We start from the raw sequence: 24041 nt of genomic DNA on the forward strand, positions 1-24041 counted from the left end.
AATTAGGTGTTCCTAATGTTTGGTATACTCAGTGTATTTTTTTATGCGTTTTCAAATTAACATTTCATGAATGAACTCCGCTTTTATAGTAGACTTAAATTAAGTTCTGATGTTGAATTTCTCCTTTTTTAGAGGAAGTGAAATAGGATGCCATAACAGTTTGATGTTGTCGTGTGGAAATAGGATGTTGTTGGCTAATAAGTGAGGCCACAGCCAGTCAGTCTCCACAACCGCAACATGCTGACTCTGCACTCATAAACGTACTCTGAAGAATGACTGGGCTATTGGGACTGACTGGTAGCTCATCGAGATGCATGTTTGTTCTCCATCATCAAGGCTATTGTTGCTGCACAGCAAGATGTAGTCTGGCTGCCATGTGTCACATAATGTCAATGATTGTAGAAAATAAATTGTCTGGTTCATCCTTGGGAGCAATTTCCAAACGCCTGAAGGTACCACGTTCATCTGTACAAACAATAGTATGCAAGTATAAACACCATGGGACCACGCAGCCCTCATACCACTCAGGAAGGAGACACGTTCTGTCTCCTAGAAATGAACGTATTTGGTGCAAAATTGCACATCAATCCCAGAACAGCAGCAAAAGACCTTGTGAAGATGCTTGAGGAAACAGGTACAAAAGTATCTATATCCACAGTAAAACAAGCCCTATAATCGACATAACCTGAAAGGCCGCTCAGCAAGGAAGACGCCACTGCTCCAAAACTGCCATAAAAAAGCCAGACTACGGTTTGCAACTGCACATGGGGATGAAGATCGTACTTTTTGGAGAAATGTCCTCTGGTCTGATGAAACAAATATAGAACTGTTTGGTTATAATGACCATCGTTATGTTGAGGAAAAAGGGGGAGGCTTGCAAGCCGAAAAATACCATCCCAACCATGAAGCACGGGGGTGGCAGCATCATGTGGGGGTGCTTTGCTGCAGGAGGGACTGGTGCACCTCACAGATAGATGTCAGTCAGGAAGTTAAAGCTTCATCACAAATGGGTCTTCCAAATGGACAATGACCCCAAGCATACTTCCAAGGTTGTGGCAAAATGGCTTAAGGACAACAAAGTCAAGGTATTGGAGTGGCCATCACAAAGCCCTGACCTCTAGCCTGTTGAAAATGTGTGGTCAGAACTGAAAAAGCGTGTGCGAGCAAGGAGGCCAACAAACCTCACTCAGTTACACTAGCTCTGTCAGGAGGAATGGGCCAACATTCACCCAACTTGTTGTGGGAGGCTTGTGGAAGGCTACCCGAAATGTTTGACCAAAGTAAAACAATTTGAAGGCAATGCTACCAAATACTAATTGAGTGTATGTAAACTTCTGACCCACTGGGAACGTGATGAAATAATTAAAAGTGGAAATTTCACATTCTTAAAATAAAGAAGTGATCCTGACCTAAGACAGGGAATTTTTACTAGGATTACATGTCAGGAATTGTGATAGACCTTAGCCAGATAAAACTCAGTTTATGTAAACTTCCGACATCAAGTGTTTATCATGAAATTGGATTCTTCAAACAGTTTATTGATAACACCCCTTTATTGCTATTCTGTAGGCAGGCATAAAAAGTTGTTATTTGTAAGCAGAGCACCCTTTTTTTTTTGCTCACGCACATTTAATTAAAAAAAATGTAATACACTATATTTGTTTGCTTTCAGTTTGATCCTCTATATAAATATTATTTTATGCCCTGTAGAATATGGCAGACATGTAAACTGTACTGTAAAATAACTGTGACAACTGCTAATGTCAAAAGGGTAGTAGGCCTACGGTAGAATATTCATAATCTCGAAGCGATGTGTTGAGTGGCTAGCAGTGAGAGTTGAATGCACATACCAACACAATATCCAGGTTGTCTCAATGAGACTAACCTGGTTAAATAAAGGTTACATTTTTTAAAACGCTAGTAGAGCCATGTCAACAGTCCTTACACGTGATCTTTCTCACCCATTGTGTCTCATGAATGTAGCCCTTCTTCTTTGACTGAGGGGCACCATGCTGCAGACACAGATTGAAATGGAGACACTCGCTGCCTTATAGACAGAGCAGAGGGACAATGGAGCTAAATCACATGATACCGGCTCTGCCATAACCTCATCTCTTTGGCCTGTTATTCTCATTGTGGCTGTGTTGTCCTTTCGGCTGAGCTGGTTACATTCAGACTGGGCCAGCTGGCATTGACCCCAGTCCTCTCTATTCCTCTCTGGATAAGGAGGAGCTGGAACAGTGCCAGGACTGAGTTTCTCTCAGATAATTTGAATTAGTTCCACTTTTAAAAACATTCTAATTCAGAGTTCTAAGAGTTCTATTCCATCGAGAGTTCCATCCTGCTAATTCAGGTTACAGTGGCCTACTGGGGTCAGGGCCTCTCGCTGCCCTGTTCCCAGGATTCAGTGTGTATGGAGCACCATTATGCCACATACGTTAACCCATGTTAGCAGGGTAACATGCACTTAAACAGTCCTCCAATTCCCTCTCCTTAACAGATTGCTTTGAGATTGAGAATTAAAATACCGTATTACCAGATAGACTGTGTTACTTAACTAGAAGTGCAGAAACATTAGGAACACAGGCACAGAGTAACTACATAGCTATACAGAACAAAAATATTAAAACGCAACATGTAGGTATTAACGTAAAGTGTTGGTCCCCATGAGCGGAAATCAAATATCCCGGTTTCGACTGTACAGGGCAGAAGGCAGAGTGTATATGGCGTTGTGTGGGTGAGCGGTTTACTGATGTCAACGTTGTGAACAGAGTGCCATATGGTGGTGGTGGGATTATGGTATGGGCAGGCATAAGCTTATGTCAACGATGGCAATTTGTATGCCCAGAGATACCATTACAAGATCCTGAGGCCCATTGTCATCCGCCGCCATCACCCCATGTTTCAGCATGATAATTCACAGACCCATGTAGCAAGGATCTGTACACAATTCCTGGAAGCTGAAAATGTCCCAGTTCTTCCATGGCCTGCATACCCACTAGACATGTAACCCATTGAGCATGTTTGGGATGCTTTGGATCAACATGTACAACAGTTCCCGCTAATATCCAGCAACTTCGCACAGCCATTGAAGCGGAGTGGGACAACATTCCACAGGCCACAATCAACAGCCTGATCAACTCAATGCGAAGGAGATGTGTCACACTGTATGAGGCAAATGGTGGTTACATCAGATACTGACTGGTTTTCTGATCCACGCCCCAACCTTTTTTTAAAGGTATCTGTGACCAAAAGATGCATATCTGTATTCCCAGTCACACTAAATCCATAGATTAGGGCCTAATTAATGTATTTCAATTTACTGATTTCCTTATATGAACTGTAACTCAGTGAAATCTTTGAAATGGTTGCATTTATATTTTTGTTCAGTGTGTGTAATAATATAATACTTTCTATGACGTGACCACGGAAAATAGGGCACTGTGGATGGATTCGTTCACTCCTCTAAACTCTCTTTCGCCATGCCAAGAGTTATGGCTGTGACTGATACTAGCATGCAGCCTGTAGAAGTGTGACTCCAGTAACCCCACAGTACAGCCAGTGAATGAGTATTTCTTCTGAGAGGAGCGAAGAGCCTCCGCTAACACCAAGCGCCTGACAGCTGCTTTAACGGAGGGCAGAGGGCTGTTATCACATTGCCCGTCTCTCTCTCTGCACAGCCACACAAGGCTACCATAGAGGAGAGTAGAGGACAGCTACAATTTTTCTGTGAAAAAAATAGATTTTCACAATGCAACAGGAATGGCTTCTCATATACATTGAAGACAACGAAATGCACAAAATACACAATTTATTCAAAATGTTAATACAACCATCAGTATTTTCCAGTAATTACAAAAATAAAATACACGCTGATCAACCATTTTCAGTTTGCACATCTGACAGACTGTTTGACACACAAGCACTGGCCACAACAATAGGAACAAACAGTTGAAAGATGGTTCTGTCACTTTACATTTGGGTCATAGTAGTGGTCAGATAATACAGATATGAAACATTTGGACCCCTGGGAATTCCTACTTACACGTAAATACAATGGACACTATGAAAACAACCCTCTGCCTGGCATGCTGACATAAACTCAGCAAAAAAAGAAACGTCCCCTTTTCAGGACCCTGTCTTTCAAACATCATTCGTAAAAATCCAAATAACTTCACAGATCTTCATTGTAAATGGTTTAAACTCTATTTCCCATCCTTAAACAATTAATGAACATGCACCTGTGGAACGGTCGTTAAGACACTAACAGCTTACAGACGGTAGGCAATTAAGGTCACAGTTATGAAAACTTAGGACACTAAAGAGGCCTTTCTACTGACTCTCAAAAACACCAAAAGAAAGATGCCCAGAGACCCTGCTCATCTGTGTGAAAGTGCCTTAGTCATGCTGCAAGGAGGAATGAGGACTGCAGATGTGGCCAGGGCAATAAATTGCAATGTCCGTACTGTGAGACGCCGATCGTCCTCACAGTGGCAGACCATGTGTAGCACCTGCACAGGATCGGAACATCACACCTGCGGGACAGGTACAGGATGGCAACAACAACTACCCGAGTTACACAGGAATGCACAATCCCTCCGTCAGTGCTCAGACTGTTCGCAATAGGGTGAGAGAGGCTGGACTGAGGGCTTGTAGGCCTGTTGTAAGGAAGGTCCTAACCAGACATCACCGTCAACGTCGTCACCTATGAGCACAAACCCACCGTCGCTGGACCAGACAGGACTGGCAAAAAGTGCTCTTCACTGACAAGTCGCGGTATTGTCTCACCAGGGGTGATGGTCGGATTTGCGTTTATCGTCGAAAGAACGAGCGTTACACCGAGGCCTGTACTCTGGTGTGGGATCGATTTGGAGGTGGAAGGTCCGTCATGGTCTGGGGCGGTGTGTCACAGCATCATCGGACTGAGCTTGTTGTCATTGCAGGCAATCTCAACGCTGTGCATTACAGGGAAGACATCCTCCTCCATCATGTGGTGCCCTTCCTGCAGGCTCATCCTGACAATGCCACCAGCCATACTGCTCGTTCTGTGTGTGATTTCCTGCAAGACAGGAATGTCAGTGTTCTGCCATGGCCAGCGAAGAGCCCGGATCTCAATCCCATTGAGCACGTCTGGGACCTGTTGGATCAGAGGGTGAGGGCTAGGGCCATTCCCCCCAGAAATGTCCGGGAACTTGCAGGTGCCTTGGTGGAAGAGTGGGTTAACATCTCACAGCAAGAACGGGCAAATCTGGTGCAGTCCATGAAGAGATGCACTGCAGTACTTAATGCAGCTGGTGGCCAGATACTGACTGTTACTTTTGATTTTGACCCCCCCTTGATCAGGGACACATTATTCCATTTCTGTTAGTCACATGTCTGTGGAAATTGTTCAGTTTATGTCTCAGTTGTTGAATCTTTTTAGGTTCATACAAATATTTACACATGTTAAGTTTGCTGAAAATAAATGCAGTTGACATTTATTTCTTTTGCTGAGTTTAGTTCATATTGTTGGTAACACAACCAGGGCTCTAAATTAACATTTTTCATTGGTAGCACTGGTGCTCCCAACTTTAAAAAGTTAGGAGCACAACAAATTGCAGGAGCACCAATTGAGATATTGCATAGCCTATATGAATTATATTTGACCTTTATTTAACTAGGGAAGTCAGTTAAGAACAAATTCTTATTTTCAATGACGGCCTAGGAACAGTGGGTTAACTGCCTTGTTCAGGGGCAGAACAACATATTTTTACATTTGATCTTGCAACCTTTCAGTTACTTGTCCAACGCTCTAACCACTAGGCTACCTGCTTAGTTCTACTTCTGAAGCCTTGTAAATACATTTGTTAATTATAAAAAGGTGAAATGTTGATACAAAGTCATTTGTGGAATATTAGGTTTTTCATTATTTAAAAGCACTATTTTCCTATTGAGATGCATTACATTGAAAATGATACATGGTCTCTTTAAGAGCGTCAAGTTCGTGATGACAACATGCAAGAGATCTGTCATTCATTGTTTGCTATGATCATGAAAGGGGCTATCCCTTTTCCTTTCTGCGCCACCAAATGTTTGGATATACTGGTAAAGTTACCAGGTTGTTAGCTCGGGTCTAGATAGAGGGTCTAAATATGGGTTCAGAAACAAGTAGTTTTAGCTGTAATAATGGTGCATGACACTAATGAATCTGCACCCGGGAAACAACAGGTACAGCGGAGCCTTATCATTACAACAATTATTATTAAAAACATATTTTTTCCCTCTCGCACTGGTGCTCCCAAAATAAAACAGCAAGATATTTTGTTGCATATGTGACCAAATTGATTGCACTTTAGAGCCCTGAACACTTAAGTTGCCTTATAGAGTACCACAGTAGGTGTCATAATACCCATAAAACCTAACAGTCAAACAAGGAATTGGTTCCAATAATTTTTCCACCATTCATTTTTCCCATAGGGGATTTGAGAAAAATGTCAAATAAGGGCTGTGTTTTGTGTAGGCTTACCTTAGTGTGTAAATCTCTCAAGGACAAGGTGAATGTATCAATATATTTCCCTGCATTTTCAATGACTGCCTAGGAACAGTGGGTTAACTGCTTTGTTCAGGGGCAGAACGACAGATGTTTACCTTGTCAGCTCAGGCATTCGATCTAGCAACCTTTTGGTTACTGGCCCAATGCTCTAACCACTAGGCTAGAGACATTTTTAATTGGCTGCTAATGTGGCCATCATAAAGAACTACAAATGCCATGATGATCTGGACGACATTGCTGAATCAAGACAAAGGTAAGAATCTCTGGATTAACTATCTAATGTTAGCTAAATTTAGTAATGAATAAAGTGGCTACATTTATTTAAACTGAAAGTTTTAAATTGACAGAACACCTGTTAGCAAAGGTAGCGGGCAGGGGCAGCAGGTAGCCTAGTGGTTAGAGCGTTGGGCCAGTAACCAAAAGGTTGCTAGATCGAATGCCTGAGCTGACAAGGTAAACATCTGTCGTTCTGCCCCTGAACAAGGCAGTTAACCCACTGTTCCTAGGCAGTCATTGAAAATAAGTATTTGTTCTTAAGTGACTTGCCTAGTTAAATAAAGGTTCAATAAATAAATACATATTTTAAAAATATGTCAGCTAGAGATGACGTACAGGGATTTGTAGTTTTGCATTATGTCTACTTTCACACTAATTAGCATTTTAGAATCTGAAAGTAAATAGAGCCTAATATAATGACAAAATTCTCCTTGTCCGAGATAGTTATCAAAATGGTAAGCCCTACATGAAACACAGACATTATTTTAAATGTTTCTAAAATTCCCTATGGGAAAAATGAATGGTGGAAAAATGATTGGAACCATTTCCCTGTTTGACCAATAGGTTTTACGGGTATTATGGCACCTCCACTGTGGGGCTCTATACCTGTAACTACATAGTTATAAGAGCAACTTAATGTAAAGTGTTACTAACTTGTGTTATCTTTGTCTCTATTTGAATGGCTGGAGTACAATATCACAACAACAACAACGACGACAACTTATTATGCAATTCTGGGAACAGTTTACAATTTTTGACACCATACACAGGCAGGACAGGGCAGTTGGGATGGCGGTGGGTACAGGAGATAAGAGGACAACACCGATACAGGTGGGCCGCCTTCCCTGGTCCCCGTCCCCAGTCCATGTCCCCTCTCCTTTGGAAGACTACTTGGCACCCATAGGGGCACAGAGCTGAGGGTAGCTGGTACTACTACTGCTACTACACTGTAGTATTACAGTATTACTACAGTACTACTACAAATCTGAGGGTAGCAGACAATTGTCTACTACTACTTTATACTGTATGTATCCACAGGTTAAAGGACAATAACACAGATAAACCAGCCTCATTAACTACTTCCTACAATCCTACTTTTCATTGTTAAGTAGGTAGGTGCTTCCAGTGTTGGAACTTGGAACACAGACACACATTCTAAAAAATAATACACAGTGGGCTACATCATGTCAGATACCATACATTTTCTGAGTTAATATGCATGTAATGGTAATAAGCAAGTGTTATACTTTGCTTTGCCAAGTCTCTTAGTTTTCAAGCACTTTAACTGAGCCTGGGTGGAATATGTCTAGACTCAGACCTGTTTGTGCTCTTTCCTGCCAAATCCTATTTTATTGAGTTGGCAATACAGCACACACACAGATCTGGGACCAGGTTATACACAAGCTACATATGACTGGACAATAACCTTGTCTTGTCAACTCCAAAGGAACATTTCCATTCTAGAAGGTGCAGTGCTTCTAGCCTGGTTCCAGATCTGTTTGTACTGTTTTGCCTACTCCATGTCAATGGCAGCAATGAATCTGGCAAGACATCACAAACAGATCTAGGATCAGTGCTTCACAGGAAAGGAAGATATACTGCATTCACTTTCCATAGCTATAAAAAGAAAATAAATACACTGTAGGAATTTGCAAACCATATCCCTTTCATAAAATTATTCTTCATAAATAAAAAGCTGGAAACGGTACATATGGTGCATTCGGAAAGTATTCAGACCCCTTTACCTTTTCCACATTGTTACGTTACAGACTTATTCTAAAACAAATTAAATAGTGTTTTTCCTTCATCAATCTACACACAATACCCCACAATAACAAAGCAAAAACATTTTATTTAAAAGAAAAATAGCTAAAACCCCCCCAGAAATATCACATTTACATAAGTATTCAGACCTAGTACTTTGTTGAAGTACCTTCAGCAGCAATTACAGCCTCGAGTCTTCTTGGGTATGATGCTACAAGCTTGGCACACCTGGTATTTGGGGAGTTTCTCCCATTCTTCTCTACAGATCCTCTCAAGCTCTGTCCTGTTGGATGGGGAGCGTCGCTGCACAGCTATTTTCAGGTCTGTCCAGAGATGTACGATCGGGTTCACGTCTGGGCTCTGGCTGGGCCACTCAAGGACATTCGAGACTTGTCCCGAAGCCACTCCAGCGTTGTCTTGGCTGTGTGCGCAGGATCGTTGTCCTGTTACAAGGTAAACCTTTGTCCCAGTCTGATGTTCGCTCTGGTGCAGGTTTTCATTAAGGATCTCGCTGTACTTTGCTCCGTTCATCTTTCCCTCGATCCTGACTAGTCTCCCAGTCCCTGAAAAACATCCAGGTTTCCTCCAGTCATAACGATTGGCATTCCGGCCAAAGAGTTCAATCTCTTTTGGCAAACTCAAGCGGGCTGTCATGTGCCTTTTACAGAGCAGTGGCTTCCGTCTAGCCACTACCATAAAGGCCTGATTGGTGGAGTGCTGCAGAGATGGTTGTCCTTTTGGAAGGTTCTCCCATCTCCAGGGAAGAACTCTGGAGCTCTGTCAGAGTGACCATTGGGTTCTTGGTCACCTTTCTGACCAAGGCCCTTCTCCCCCGATTGCTTAGTTTGGCTGAGCGGCCAGCTCTAGAAAGAGTCTTGGTAGTTCCAAACTGCTTCCATTTAAGAGTGATGGACACCACTGTGTTCTTGGGGACTTTCAATGCTGCAGACATTTTTTTGGTACACTTCTCCAGATCTGTGCCTCGACACAATCCTGTCTCGGAGCTCTACAGACAATTCCTTTGACCTCACATGGCTTGGTTTTTGCTTTGACGTGCACTGTGAACTGTGGGACCTTATAGACAGGTGTCTGCCTTTCCAAATCATGTCCAATTGAATTTACCATAGGTGGACTCCAATCAAGTTATAGAAACATCTCAAGGATGATCAATGGAAACTGTTTTCACTTTGTCATTATGGGGTATTGTGTGTAGATTGATGAGGATTTTTCATTTACTTAATACATTTTATAATAAGTCTGTAAGATAACAAAATGTGGAAAAAGTCAAGGGGTCTGAATACTTTCCTAATGAACTGTATTTTCAAGCAATTATTTTTGCTTAAATGACCTACAAATAAGCAAAAAGACATGGGCATATCAAACACCTTTTTACCACCTTTATCGATGCAAGTTCGGATCTGGACGGATGATGAGTTTAATGCTGCATTGTTTCAAATGTCTATAGTGCAGTGCTCCAATCCTCCTTCTTCACAGGAGCAGATAGATCGTTGACTGTAATACTGTTCTGTTTTGTTATTTACATTTTAGTCATGTAGAAGACGCTTTTATCCAGAGCAACTTACAGGGGCAATTAGGGTTAAGTGCTTTGCTCAAGGGCACATCGAGAGATTTTTTTCACCTTGTTGGCTCGGGGATTCAAACCAGCAGCCTTTCAGTTACTGGTCCAACGCGCTAGCCGCTAGACTACCTGCCACTCAGGTATAAACCATTCCTTCCCTTTTCTGAAATAGTCAGCATTTGAACAAGAATACGTCTTAAGAAAGAGTATCCCTCTTTGTTTCAGTAATAACAGAGAGTGTATTCTGATATGTTGGAGTATTTTTTCCTCAAACAAGTTTCAGAAACAGTGGATAAAGTAAGAATGTGGTTTGAAAACAGTGATTCAGTCAAAAGTAAGACACCACATACGCTTAACATGGGAGAGCACGCTGCCTAGGCATCCATCCCATTATAGGGCACCAGAGTTCTCTCCTCATAGGGGATAAGGGCCATCTCGTTCCACTTCCTTACCCTCTATATCAACCACAATCTACCACAGTGGCATGCCCGTTCTCCGGGGGGGTAGGGGAATCCTCCATACTTTTATGGTCTATGGACCATCTCAGCCACCCACTCCATAGGGAGTTCAACAGTGTCCACCACATACCTGCCCTTGTCAATCGACCACAAGCTATCACCGTTTGGCTCTTCCCAAAGTCATCTTTTACTCGATTTCTCTAAAGTTATCCTATCCTCCATACTGGTGTGGCCAGGAGTTAAAACAGCAGTGGGTAGGAAAACTAGGGAGTAGGGGCAGGTAACCAATCACCTGGCTGAACCAGATCCACTCCTATTGCATTCTTGGACCTTGACTCTGCATTTTGGTGTCCCGCTGTGCAATCTCTTCCTGCTTTAGTCACATGACCATCCTGCTCTGGTACACACTATCTGGGAAGAAGTTACCCTTTGACACAGATCTACGATCAGTTTACCCTCCTCGAACCCTAACCTTAATGCATTGGAGGAGAACAGAGTAAACCTGACCTTAAATCAGTGTCTTGGGGTGACCTCCACCCCTCCCTAGGAGAGACAGCAGCAGCTGTGCCCCTTTAGTTCCTCATCATCTATTGGCTGTTTCAGTTTGAGGATGGGTGGGTCCCCGCTGGCCGGGGTGTAGTAAACTGCGCTGCCATTGGAGGAGACCAGCGGCATGCGGGAGTCCACAGGGCTCTGGGGCTCGGTGGTTTCTGTGGAGCCGTTTCCAAGGTGACCGTTGAGGAGAGGGTGGTTGAGCAGCTTGGCGGCCGACCTCTGCTTTTTCAGTTCTGATAGTGTCTGAGCACGCTCCCTGGGCAAGGAGGAAGAGTCCTCGGGCAGCGGAATGGACGTCATACTCTTCGTGTCAGGGGATGGAGCCTCACCATTGGTGGCCGGCGACTGACTGGGAGCGGGCGTAGACGTCGTCGTGGAGATGATGCCATTTTGTTTGATGATGCCACTAGGATCTTTAAGGATTTTCTGGAGCTTGGGCCTCTCCGCTGCTGGCTTCACCGGAATCACCTGGGAGACAGAGAACATTAAGATTACTGTTATTAACGGTTACTCAACACTGTTACCAACTACTGCTATCAATTACTGTAACAAACCTTTACTCTGATTTCCTCCACAAATGAAATAGACGGCTAGTTGACTAACTAGACTAGAGGCTGATCATTACTTTGTCAAATGATAAGCTGCATGGTCTTATTTACACACACAAATATGATTTGCATTTGTGATAGGAGAAACATTCCTCCATACTAACCATAGTAACAGTCGTATTGATCAGATGGCTGTTCTCCTGGTCTGCCTCCTTCTCTTTCTCCTGCTCCTCCCTCCCTCCTTCCCTCCCACCTCTCCACACGATGGCCTCGGTCTCGTATTCCTTCACACGAAGGTTGTGTCTGTCAGACAGGCTGGCCCGCCGCACCACTTTCCTATACAGAGAGGAGGAGAAGGGGGTCCAGGAATTAGTTCAGTGGTCATGGTTTCTTTGTCCTAATCCTGGCACACTTTAGTTTTATCCCAGGCTAGTAACTGGAATTCCCAGCACTAACACACCTGATTCGGCTAATAAGAAAATGCAGCTATTAGTTCAATTGTGTGTTAGTGCTAGGCTGTAACAAAAACAGCCCATCCCTTGTGTTGTGGCTCGCCATTGAACAGCACCTACTGCAGAAGAAAATAGTGAGAGAAAAAAACAACTAGTGTGCAGTTTTCCTCTCTGTCCAGCAGAGGTCAGTACGTACCCACGGCTGCCTGCGCTGGACGTCCTCCTACACAGGGAGGTCTTGTGTTTGAGCTGAGACTTCATGATAATATCGTGTTTGTGTTTCAGGTCCAACAGGATGGCACGGAACTCCTCGTCCTCGCACAGGTCTACAGGTCACAGAAAGGTCAGCAGTCAGAGCTCACACATAAAACCAAAACACAACAATCCACAACTTCTGCTCTGGGGTGGCCGTGTGGGGTTCCTATTGGGTTTTAGACCCTAGTACAGTGATCACTTACACAGTATAGCATCATCGTTCTTGTGATAAACAGCAGGTCGGGGCAGACCACAGAGATAGAACAACAGAGAGGTCATAAGGTTGTCTAAAGTTTTGATCTCTATAGGGCCGACTTACCAATGGGTGTCTCCTCTAGGTAGGTCTTGGCATTGAGACTGGCACCGTGAGAAACTAACAGCTCTGCTACATGCATCTGGAACAATGGAGAGTATCTATGAGTATTTACATGGCCATCCACAATCACGTTCAGAGAGAGTGTGTGTGTTTGTGTTCATTTGTATGCATCTGTGTGTGTCTGCGTCTGCGTTTGCCCTTGTGTGCCTGAGCCCGTGTGTACGTGTGCCCGTGTACGTTTCTGTGCACTCCTCGTGTGTCCATGCTCCCCTGTGTGTGTGTGTGTGTGTGTGTTTGTTACCTCACCTGACCCCAGCAGGCTGCGGCGTGGAGCGGCTGCCATCCGTCAGTGTCTCTCAGGTCCATCCTGGCCCCTCCCTCCAGCAGCAGCTCTGCACCCTGGACGTAGCCATTAGCTGCTGCAATGTGGAGCTGCATGGGGTTACAGGAGAGGAGACCGATGGAATGTAAGTCAGTTTAGAGTGTTTGCTACTTCAACACATATTTTTTTGAAAAGATTCCCTGCCTACTATTTTGATATACGGTATCTAATGTCCTCTTGGGATCCTTTTGTGTCACTCTTTCTGTCCTTTCTCAGAAATATATTAACCATCGATAGACTGGGACCGAAGTTGGAAGCTAACTCTGATAGGGCTGTTATGGTGACCGTATTACGGTATTACCACCACACCAGCATTCACTAGTCATGACGGCAGTCAAATTCCACGTTATGGTAATTAGGCTTCTCTAAGCTATGATGGTGATTGATGGTCATTAGTAGCATATCAAACCTGCTAACTGCCTGGTACTCAGCACTCTATTGTCCCTCTAATCACTCTGACATCAACGCAAATGTAATCTAAAATCTAAATCAAACACTTAAGGAGTAACCATGAGCTGATGTTGCATAACATTTCTACTGGCTATGCAAATGCATGAGAAAACAGAGTTTTGATGGCCTCTATTAAAAATACTTTTCTATAGGCTAGGCCTACTATATTTATTTGTGAACTTTCTGAATATTAAGCACACTGCTTCACTTTACAACAGGAGTATAGCCTACCTGGCTGGTATGAAGATGAAACATGGTAAAAACTTCTTCCATTCGTTATTTACAGTGCATTATAAAAGTATTCAGACCCCTCCACTTTCCACTTTGTTACATTATAGCCTTATTCTAAAATGGATGAAACATTTTTTTCCCCTCAATCTACACACAATACCCTATAATGACAAAGCGAAAACAGGTTTTTTGAAATGTTTGCAAATGTATTAATAATAAAAAACTGAAATACCTCATTTACATAAGTATTCAGACCCTTTGCTATGAGATTTGAAATTGAGCTCAGGTGCATCCTGTTTCCATTGATCATCATTGAGATGTTTCTACAACTTGATTGGAGTCCACCTGTGGTAAATTCAATTGATTGGACATGATTTGAAAAGTATTCAGACCCCTTCAATTTTTTCTACATTTTGTTACGTTACAGCCTTATTCTGAAATGGATTAAATATTGTTTTTCTCATCAATCTACACATAATACCCCATAATGACAAAGCAAAAACAGGTTGACATTTTTGCAAATTTATACAAAGAAAATAACTGAAATATCACATTTACATACAAATTCAGACACTTTGTTGAAGCACCTTTGGCAGCGATTACAGCCTCGGGTCTTCTTGGGTATGACGCTACAAGCTTTGCACACCTGTATTTGGGGAGTTTCTCCCATTCTTCTCTGCAGATCCTCTCACGCTCTGTCAGGTCAGGTTGGATGGGAGCATCCCTGCACAGCTATTTTCAGGTCTCTCCTGTGTTTTCTTGGCTGTGTGCTTAGGGTCGTTGTCCTGTTGGAAGGTGAACCTTCGCCCCAGTTTGAGGTCTTGAGATCTCTGGAACAGGTTTTCATCAAGAATCTCTTCATCTTTCCCTCGATCCTGACTAGTCTCCCAGTCCCACATTCTGATGCTGCCACCACCATGCTTCATCGTAGAGATGGTGCCAGGTTTCCTCCAGATGTGACGTTTGGCATTCAGGCCAATGAGTTCATTCTTGGTTTCATCAGACCAGAGAATCTTGTTTGCCTTGCCAATCAATTACATTTACCACAGGTGGAATCCAGTCAAGTTATAGAAACATCTCAAGGATGATCAATTGAAACAGGATGCACCTGAGCTCAATTTCAAGTCTCATAGAAAAGGGTATGAATACATATGTAAATAATTTATTTTTGTTATTTTTCATACATTTGCTAAAATTTTTGTCATTATGGGGTATTGATAAGTCCATTGATAAGGAAAAAAACATTTAATCCATTAAGGCTGTAACGTAACAAAATGTAGAATAATTCAAGGGGTCTGAATACTTTCCTAATGCACTGTATTATTTAGTATATGTAAAGACAACATTAAATTAAGAATAGTCGGCCTCCCGGGTGGCGCAGTGGTTAAGGGCGCTGTACTGCAGCGCCAGCTGTGCCATCAGAGTCCCTGGGTTCGCGCCCAGGCTCTGTCGTAACCGGCCGTGACCAGGAGGTCCGTGGGGCGACGCACAATTGGTCTAGGCGTCGTCCGGGTTAGGGAGGGCTTGGTCGGTAGGGATGTCCTTGTCTCATCGTGCACCAGCGACTCCTGTGGCGGGCCAGGCGCAGTGCGCGCTAACCAAGGTTGCCAGGTGCACGGTGTACCCTCCGACACATTGGTGCGGCTGGCTTCCGGGTTGGATGTGCGCTGTGTTAAGAAGCAGTACGGCTGGTTGGGTTGTGTATCGGAGGACGCATGACTTTCAACCTTCGTCTCTCCCGAGCCCGTACGGGAGTTGTAGCGATGGGACAAGATAGTAGCTACTACAACAATTGGATACCACGAAATTGGGGAGAAAAAGGGGTAAAATAAAAAATAATAATTAAGAATAGTCTGATTGGTGACAATATCACTATCACTTGTGAATGATGCCCAGCTTGTGCATTATTTTTTGCGACTTTTCAAAATCAGTCACACACCTCATGTATCCTAGCCCATAGGCCTATATGTTTTAATAAGGTTTGTGTCACAACTAAATTGTCCAAATAACTTCTTAAAATTGAGCACATTCATCTGCTTTCTAACCGGTGTCGAGTTTAACTGGCACACATAAGCTGCGCGGGATCTTCTACTTTGGGGGAGATCATTTCCCCCATAAAAATGCACTTTTATAATAAAGCAATACATGCATAATCGCATTTGTCGTCACTTTCGAGAGCAGTGTTTTCCAGCTCATTGATTACATTTTGGAACATTATAGCCTACTGCCGTGTGCGGTGCTTATAATTTGAAGAAATTGCCTCATAGTTTATCAACATTTTAAGCTAAATGGTCAGCCTCATTGCTTTTTAAAGTTTTTTTGATGCGAGTGGTTGTATTCATTTGGGATCTATCGCATCTCCCCAACTGTTCTAGCGTAGGTTTGGAATATTTATTTATTGCACAGAAGGACAAGTTGACCGATAGAATAGGTAGATTGACATTGGCTAGTGATTTTGCTGTTGGCCTACTAATCTCGTTGGATGATGAAAAGAGAGGTGCTTCGGAGCACGGCAGCTGGGAAATTGAAATGACTATTAGCTTATTATATTCAGCCCAAGGGCACAACGGCCACAAAAGGTATGGATTTTTTAGGGTGTATTTACGGCCACACAAGGAGGATGCCGCCGGGAAATTTAAGGCCTGGTGAGAATATTATCAAGTGCTTGTCAAATTGTGAATGAGAGAGTGATGAAGTGTGTGCAGCTTGCCACTTTTTTCAAAACATCATTAGAGTCCCATCACGCAGACTTCGAATGTATTAACCTTCAAAACATATAGCCCAACGTTTGTATCACAACTAAAGTTGTATAAATAATTCTAAATTAAACATACAGGAGGACCAGTTTCTTTGTTAACCGCTCAACACAGAATGGCCGCATGTGCGCACTTCCTTTGAAATGGTTTGGAAAAAATATGTCCAATTGTGATCTTCATACTATAAAATTAAAATATGCCACAGAATCCGAAGCAAATCTTGTCTGCTAAATGAACTAGCGTGAAGAAATAGCAATCTTTTTTTTTTAAATGGTCTGTTTGAGATACAAGTTTTATTTTTTTTTTTTTTTTAAGTGTTCTTTCTCCAATTTATGCTTTATCCACAAATAGAAGTATAGTATGAGTCAATAACATTTGGGCATGAGTTAACAGAATATGAACTTTTAAAAAAGTGAGATTTTCACGTGACAGCTACTTTAAAGATTACCGCTGGTTGACAGTCAGCCAAAACGATCATCCCTTGTCCTCGCCCGGCCTTTCACGCCTGCCTGTACATCTTTCTCTCTCTCCGACTCTCTCTGTGTGTGTCTCCCTCTCTTTATGTGTGTGTGTGTGTGTTTTTGAAAGGTTGACCTTTCCCAGTAAACTAGATGCACAAATACTAATCCATGTTATGTGGCCATTGGCTGGTTACTGTATATGACCTTTGGCTCATTATTTTGGGATAGTATACATTAATGTCCTCTTCCCGATTTGTTTTATTCAATTGTGTTTATTTTCGATTGAGACAAATCCTTTCATTCAATGTTTTTATATCATAATCCTTAATCACTGCATGTGATCCTCACAGTAGGCTAGGCACTGGCACGACACATTCCTTTACAACCTATACTACATTCTCATTGCCACAGCTACTCATTCGGATTCAGTTCTTCAGTTCAAAGCACACAAAAAGTAAAAGCCCCATTGTACATTATTTCTTTATGTATATAGTACCAGTCAAAAGTTTGGACACCTATTCATTCGAGGGTTTCTCTTAATTTGTTATATTTTATACATTGTATAATAATAGTGAAGACATCAAAACTATGAAATAACACATATGGAATCATGTAGTAACTTAAAAAGTGTTAAATCAAAATATATTTTAGATTCTTCAAAATGTAAACTACCATAACAAAGAAAGTCACACACTCCATGTGTAATCTCCCAGCAATTGAATGGGTATTTACCAATGTTTCAGCATCACTGTGCCTTCCTCAGATTCTTCAAAATAGCCACCCTTTGCCTTGATGACAGCTTTGCACACTCTTGGCATTCTCTCAACCAGCTTCACCTGGAATGCTTTTTACAAAAGTCTTGAAGCAGTTCCCACATATGCTGAGCACTTTTCCTTTACTCTGCAGTCCAACTCATCCCAAACCATCTCAATTCGGTTGAGGTCAGGTGATTGTGGAGGCCAGGTCATCTGATGCAGCACTCCATCACTCCTTGGTTAAATAGCCCTTACACAGCCTGGAGGTGTGTTGGGTCATTGTCCTGTTGAAAAACAAATTATAGTCCCACTAAGCGCAAACCAGATGGGATGGATTATCGCTGCAGAACGCTGTGGTAGCCATGCTGGTTAAGTGTGACTTGAATTCTAAAAAAATTCACTGACAGTGTCACCAGCAAAGCACCCCCACACATCACACCTCCTCCTCCATGTTCACGGTGGGAACCACACATACGGAGATCATCCATTCACCTACTCTGCGTCTCACAAATACACTGAGGTTGGAGCCAAAAATCTCAAATTTGGACAAATTTTCACCGGTCTAATTGCATTGCTCGTGTTTCTTGGCCCAAGCAAGTCTCTTCTTATTGGTGTCCTTTAGTAGTGTTTAAAAAATAATAATTGCAATTCGACCATGAAGGCCTGATTCACGCAGTCTCCCCTGAACAGTTGATGTTGAGATGTGTCTGTTACTTGAAATCTGTGAAGCATTTATTTGGGCTGCAATCTGAGGTGCAGTTAACTAATGAACTTGTCCTCTGCAGCAGAGGTAACTCTGGATCTTCCTTTGCTGTGGCGGTCATCATGAAATCCAGTTAAATCATAGCGCTGGATGGTTTTTGATTCTGCGCTTGAATAAATTTGACAAAGTTCTTGAAATTTTCCGGAATGACTAACCTTCATGTCTTAACCTGTTGCTTCTACCCGGGACGCTTGCGTCCCAACTAGAGCTCTGGAAATGCAAATGCACTACGCTAAATGCTAATAGTATTAGTTAAAACTCAAAAGTTCATTAAAATACACATGCAGGGTATCGAATTAAAGCTACACTCGTTGTGAATCCAGGCAACAAGTCAGATTTTTAAAATGCTTTTTGGCGAAAGCATGAGAAGCTATTATCTGATAGCATGCAACACCCCAAAAGACCCACAGGGGACGTAAACAAAATAATTAGCATTTCGGCGTTACACAAACCGCACAATAAAATAGAAAACATTCATTACCTTTCACCATCTTCTTTGGTGGCACTCCTAGATGTCCCATAAACACTATTTGGGTCTTTATTTCGATTAAATCGGTCCATATAAAGCCTAGATATCGTTATATGTAGACTGTGTGATAAACGAAAAAAACATAGTTTCAAAACGTAACGTCATTTTTTAAAATTCAAAAAGTCGACGATAAACTTTCACAAAACACTTCGAAATACGTTTGTAATGCAACTTTAGGTATTAGTAAACGTTAATAAGCGATAAAATTAATCAGGAGGCGATGTAAAGATTATTAGCTGTCCGTCTGGAAAAATGTCCGGCTAGAAACTCAACGAAAATATCCGGTCCTAGACCGGATTAGATACGGTGTCCTGTATGTGTTTGACCAAGAAAAACTCGAAGGGAAATGACAAGACTCTAGACACCCTGTGGAAGCTGTAGGTACTGCAACCTCAGTCAATTAATTGTGGTTCACGTTTATCAATGGGTTCAAGTAGCGCATGGATATATTTTCCCCATTTTCAGTGATCAGTTTTTCCTGTATTTTCGATGTAAATGCCGTTCTGGTAAAGCCACAGCAGTGATTTAACCAGTTTTTTAAACGTCTGAGTGTTTTCTATCCACACAGACTAAGCAAATGCATATACTATATTCCTGGCATGAGTAGCAGGGCGCTGAAATGTTGCGCGATTTTTAACAGAATGTTCAAAAAAGTAGAGGGTCGACTGAAGAGGTTAAAGTAATGATGGACTATTGTTTCTCTTTGATGATTTGAGTTGTTCTTGCCACAATATGGACTTGGTCTTTTACCAAATAGGGCTCTTCTATGTACCACCCTTACCTTGTCACAACACAACTGATTGGATCAACCACATTAAGAAGGAAAGAAATTCCACAAATTTACTTTTAACAAGGCACACCTGTTAATTAAACTGCATTCCGGGTGACTACCTCAGCTTGTTGAGAGAATGCCAAGAGTGTGCAAAGCTGTCAAAGGCAAAGGTTGGCTACTTTGAAGAATGTCAAATAGAAAATATGTTTTGATTTGTTTCATTTGGACCCCTATCTTTTATTTGAATTTTAATTACTTGTTAAACAAAATCTCTTTCTCTAAGCAATTGTACTTGAATGAAAAAATATAATTGAAAAAAATACGAATAAATGGTGCATACAATATAGCTCAGGATTTGTATAATTTATTTTATAGTCTTTTTTGCTCATCTTCATCAAGGGATCCAATACTTCCAGAAGTCTGGTTGTATATATCATCTCACCAGAGTAGCTCCTTGTGAGTCGTTGCGGTTGACGTCCTCTCCCGCAGTCAGCAGCTCCTGTATATCTCCCATCATTCTCCTCTCTACAGACGCCCGGGTCTCGTTGATCATCTCCTGGGTGATGCCTGTCAAGCAAAAACAGATAAGAAGTGATATAAGTCAGACAGATGACACCCTGTTCTGAGCCACATCCCTACCAGCATGGTACCAACAACTACAGTTTATATGTTGGATGCGTAACCAGGTTCAGTAGAGTGCATTCGGAAAGTATTCAGACCACTTGACTTTATCGACATTTTGTTACATTACAGCCTCATTCTAAAATGGATTAAATGCAAATTTTTACTCGATCTACACACAATACCCCATAATGACAAAGCGAGAACAGTTTTTTGTGTGCAAATAAAAAAAACTTATTTACATAAGTATTCCGACCCTATACGATGAGAAGTTGAGAAGCTGAAGTGCATCCTGTTTCCATTGATCATTTTTGAGATGTTTCTACAACTTGATTGGAGTTCACATGTGGTAAATTCAATTGAAAGGACATACTTGGAAAGGCACACATTTGTCTATATTGGGTCCCACAGTTGACAGCGCATGTCAGATCAAAAACCAAGCCATGAGTTTGAAGGAATTGTCCGTAGAGCTCAGAGACAGGATTGTGTCAAGGCACAGATCTAGGGAAGGGTACCAAAACATCCCCAAGAACACAGTGGCCTCCATTCTTAAATGGAAGAAGTTGGGAACCACCAAGACTATTCCTAAAGTTGGCCGCCCGGTACCATCCCTACGGCGAAGCATGGTGATGGGACCATCATGCCATTGGGGATGTTTTTCAGCGGCAGGGACTGGTAGACAAGTCAGGATCGAGGGAAAGATGAACGGAGCAATGTACAGAGAGATCCTTGATGAAAACCTGCTCCAGAGTGCTCAGGCCCTCAGACTGAGACGAAGGTTCACCTTCCAACAGGACAACACCCTAAGCACACAGCCAAGACAACGCAGGAGTGGCTTCGGGACAAGTCTCTGAATGTCCTTGCGTGGCCCAGCCAGAGCCTGGATTTGAACGCAACACGTAAAGAGTTGGTCCCATGTTTCATGAGCTGAAATAAATACGCACAAAATGCTTATTTCTCTCAATTTTTTGTGCACACATTTGTTTACATCTCTGTTAGTGAGCATTTCTCCTTTGCCAACATAATCCATCCATCTGACAGGTGTGGCAAATCAAGAAGCTGATTAAACAGCATGATCATTACACAGGTACATCTTGTGCTGGAGACAATAAAAGGCCACTGTAAAATGTGCAGTTTTGACACACAACACAATGCCACAGATGTCTCAAGTTTTGAGGGAGCGTGCAATTGGCATGCTGACTGCAGAAATGTTCACCTTGCCAGAGAATTTAATGTTAATTTCTCTACCATAAATCACCTCCAAAGTCATTTTAGAGAATCTGTCAGTATGTCAAACTGGCCTCACAAGCGCAGACCACGTGTAACCACGTCAGCCTAGGACCTCCATGTCGGGCTTCTTTACCTGCGGGATCGTCTGAGACCAGCCACCCAGACAGCTGATGAAACTGTGGGTTTGCACAACCGAATAATTTCTGCGGAACCTGTCAGAAACAGTCTCATGGAAGCTCATCTGTGTGCTCGTCGTCCACACCAGGGTATTGACCAGACTGCAGTTCAGCGTCGTAACTGACTTCAGTGGGCAAATGCTCACCTTCGATGGCCAATGGCTTGCTGGAGAAGTGTGCTCTTCATGGATGAACCCCGGTTTCAACTGTACCGAGCAGATAGCATACTGTATGGCGTTATGTGGGCGAGCGGTTTGCTGATGTGAACAGAGTACCCCAAGGTGGCGTTGGGGTTATGGTATGGGCAGACATAAGTTATGGACAATGAACACAATTTAATTTTATTGATGGCAATTTGAATGCACAGAGATACTGTGACGAGATCCTGATGCCCATTATTGTTCCATTTATCTACTGTCATCACCTCATGACACAAGAGGGCGCCGTACTGGATGGCCACCGTTTTGCAAGCACCTTTGCTATTTTGTCATTTATTTTTACACTATTTTCATGAAATATAATGAATATAATTTCTTACAACTGACAAGAACTCTAGAACATCAGATCAGCAGTTACTTACCCCAATTTCTACTTCGACTCATGGGCACTCTCTGTAATTCCAACCCAATTTTCGGGCTACCCAAGATGAAACGCTGGTGTTACAGAGGCAATATAGGAGAGATCCTGGAGAGAATAAGGCAAAGGCAAAACCTGCCACCTCTCCCCTCCTGGCTAATGTACGACGGATTTGCTGCCAATGGGACTCTCGGAACTGCAATATTCTTTGCTCTTCAGAAACATTGCTCTTGGACAAGATACCCCCCACGGCTATCCAACTCGATGGATTCCCCATTCACAGCACAGAGGAGTAGGGGAAATAGAATGTGGGGGGGGTTGCCTCTCCTTCAACCCCTACTAGTGTGCCAATTCCAGCTCGGTTGAAGTGTCGACCACTTTTTACCAATCTTGGAAAACCTGATGGTCAAATGCCGACCCTTCTATCTCGAGGGAGTTTTCAGTTGTTATTGTGCATACATTCTATCTCAGGACAATAAAAATAACAAGCTGGAGCTTAATTGTTGAGGATAGGGGGCAGTATTTTCACTTTGGATGAATTGCGTGCCCATAGTGAACTGCATCAAACTGTCCTTGATTGCTAATATATGCATAGTATTATTATTATTGGATAGAAAACACTGAAGTTTCTAAAACTGTTTGAATTATGTCTGTGAGTATAACAGAACTCATAGGGCAGGCAATCTTCCAAACAAGAAGTGAAATTCTGAATGTTGGGGCAACTTTTACGTCATCGCCCCCTCCTTTCCCAACAAGATATGGATCTGGAAGCACTTCCTACTACGCCTTCCACTAGATGTCCTCATTCAGTAGAAAGTATCTTTTGGAAGTTTTTGTGCGAGTGATCTTGGACCAGCAGTCAGTTTTTGGGCACGTGAGCTGAAAGTGATAGCAAATGCAGCTACTTGGACACTAGTATTGGACATTATGGAACAAAACAACGATTTATTGTGGAACTAGGACTCCTTGCACTACATTGTGATGAAAGATCATCAAAGGTAAGTGAATATTTATGTTGTAATTTTGTATTTATGTTGACTCCAACATGGCGGTTACGTCTTGAGCGCCGTCTCAGATTATTGCAATGTTAGGCTTTTTCCGTAACGTTAAAAAAATCTGACACAGCGGTTGCATTAAGAACCAGTGTATCTTTAATTATATGTAGAACATGTATCTTTAGTCAAAGTTTAAGATGAGTATTTCTGTTATCTGTCATAGCTTTCTATAATTCCTCCGGATATTTGAGGAATTTCTGAACATGGCATCAATGTAAACCGAGATTTGTTAATATAACACATCCTAGATCTGAATGAATGAAATATTCTTATTAAATAGTTTTTTCTTTACATAGTTGAATGTGCTGACAACAAAATCACACAAAAATGATCAATGGAAATCAAATTGATCAACCCATTGAAGTCTGGATTTGGAGTCACACTCAAAATTAAAGTGGAAAACCACACTACAGGCTGATCCAATGTAATGTCCTTAAAACAAGTCAAAATGAGGCTCAGTAGTGTGTGTGGCCTCCACGTGCCTGTATGACCTCCCTACAATGCCTGGGCATGCTCCTGATGAGGTGGCGGATGGTCTCCTGAGGGATC

The 24041-nt window shown here is 42.3% G+C and overlaps 1 protein-coding gene across 1 annotated transcript in view; it reads right to left on the reverse strand.

The window, feature by feature from the left end:
* Positions 1-3860: 3860 nt before the first annotated feature.
* The window catches only part of LOC115135419 (protein phosphatase 1 regulatory inhibitor subunit 16B), a 140529-nt gene continuing 120348 nt past the window's right edge, over positions 3861-24041 (reverse strand). Inside the window, exons 6-11 of the mRNA XM_029670101.2 lie at positions 20277-20401; positions 13042-13167; positions 12739-12814; positions 12361-12490; positions 11877-12048; positions 3861-11632 (exon numbers count right to left, since the gene is read on the reverse strand). Coding sequence (XP_029525961.1) covers positions 11153-11632; positions 11877-12048; positions 12361-12490; positions 12739-12814; positions 13042-13167; positions 20277-20401 — 1109 coding nt within the window. The 3' untranslated portion in view covers positions 3861-11152. The remainder of the gene's footprint in view (positions 11633-11876; positions 12049-12360; positions 12491-12738; positions 12815-13041; positions 13168-20276; positions 20402-24041) is intronic.

Source organism: Oncorhynchus nerka, linkage group LG2 (genome assembly GCF_034236695.1).
Source record: "Oncorhynchus nerka isolate Pitt River linkage group LG2, Oner_Uvic_2.0, whole genome shotgun sequence".
Lineage (NCBI taxonomy): Eukaryota > Metazoa > Chordata > Actinopteri > Salmoniformes > Salmonidae > Oncorhynchus > Oncorhynchus nerka.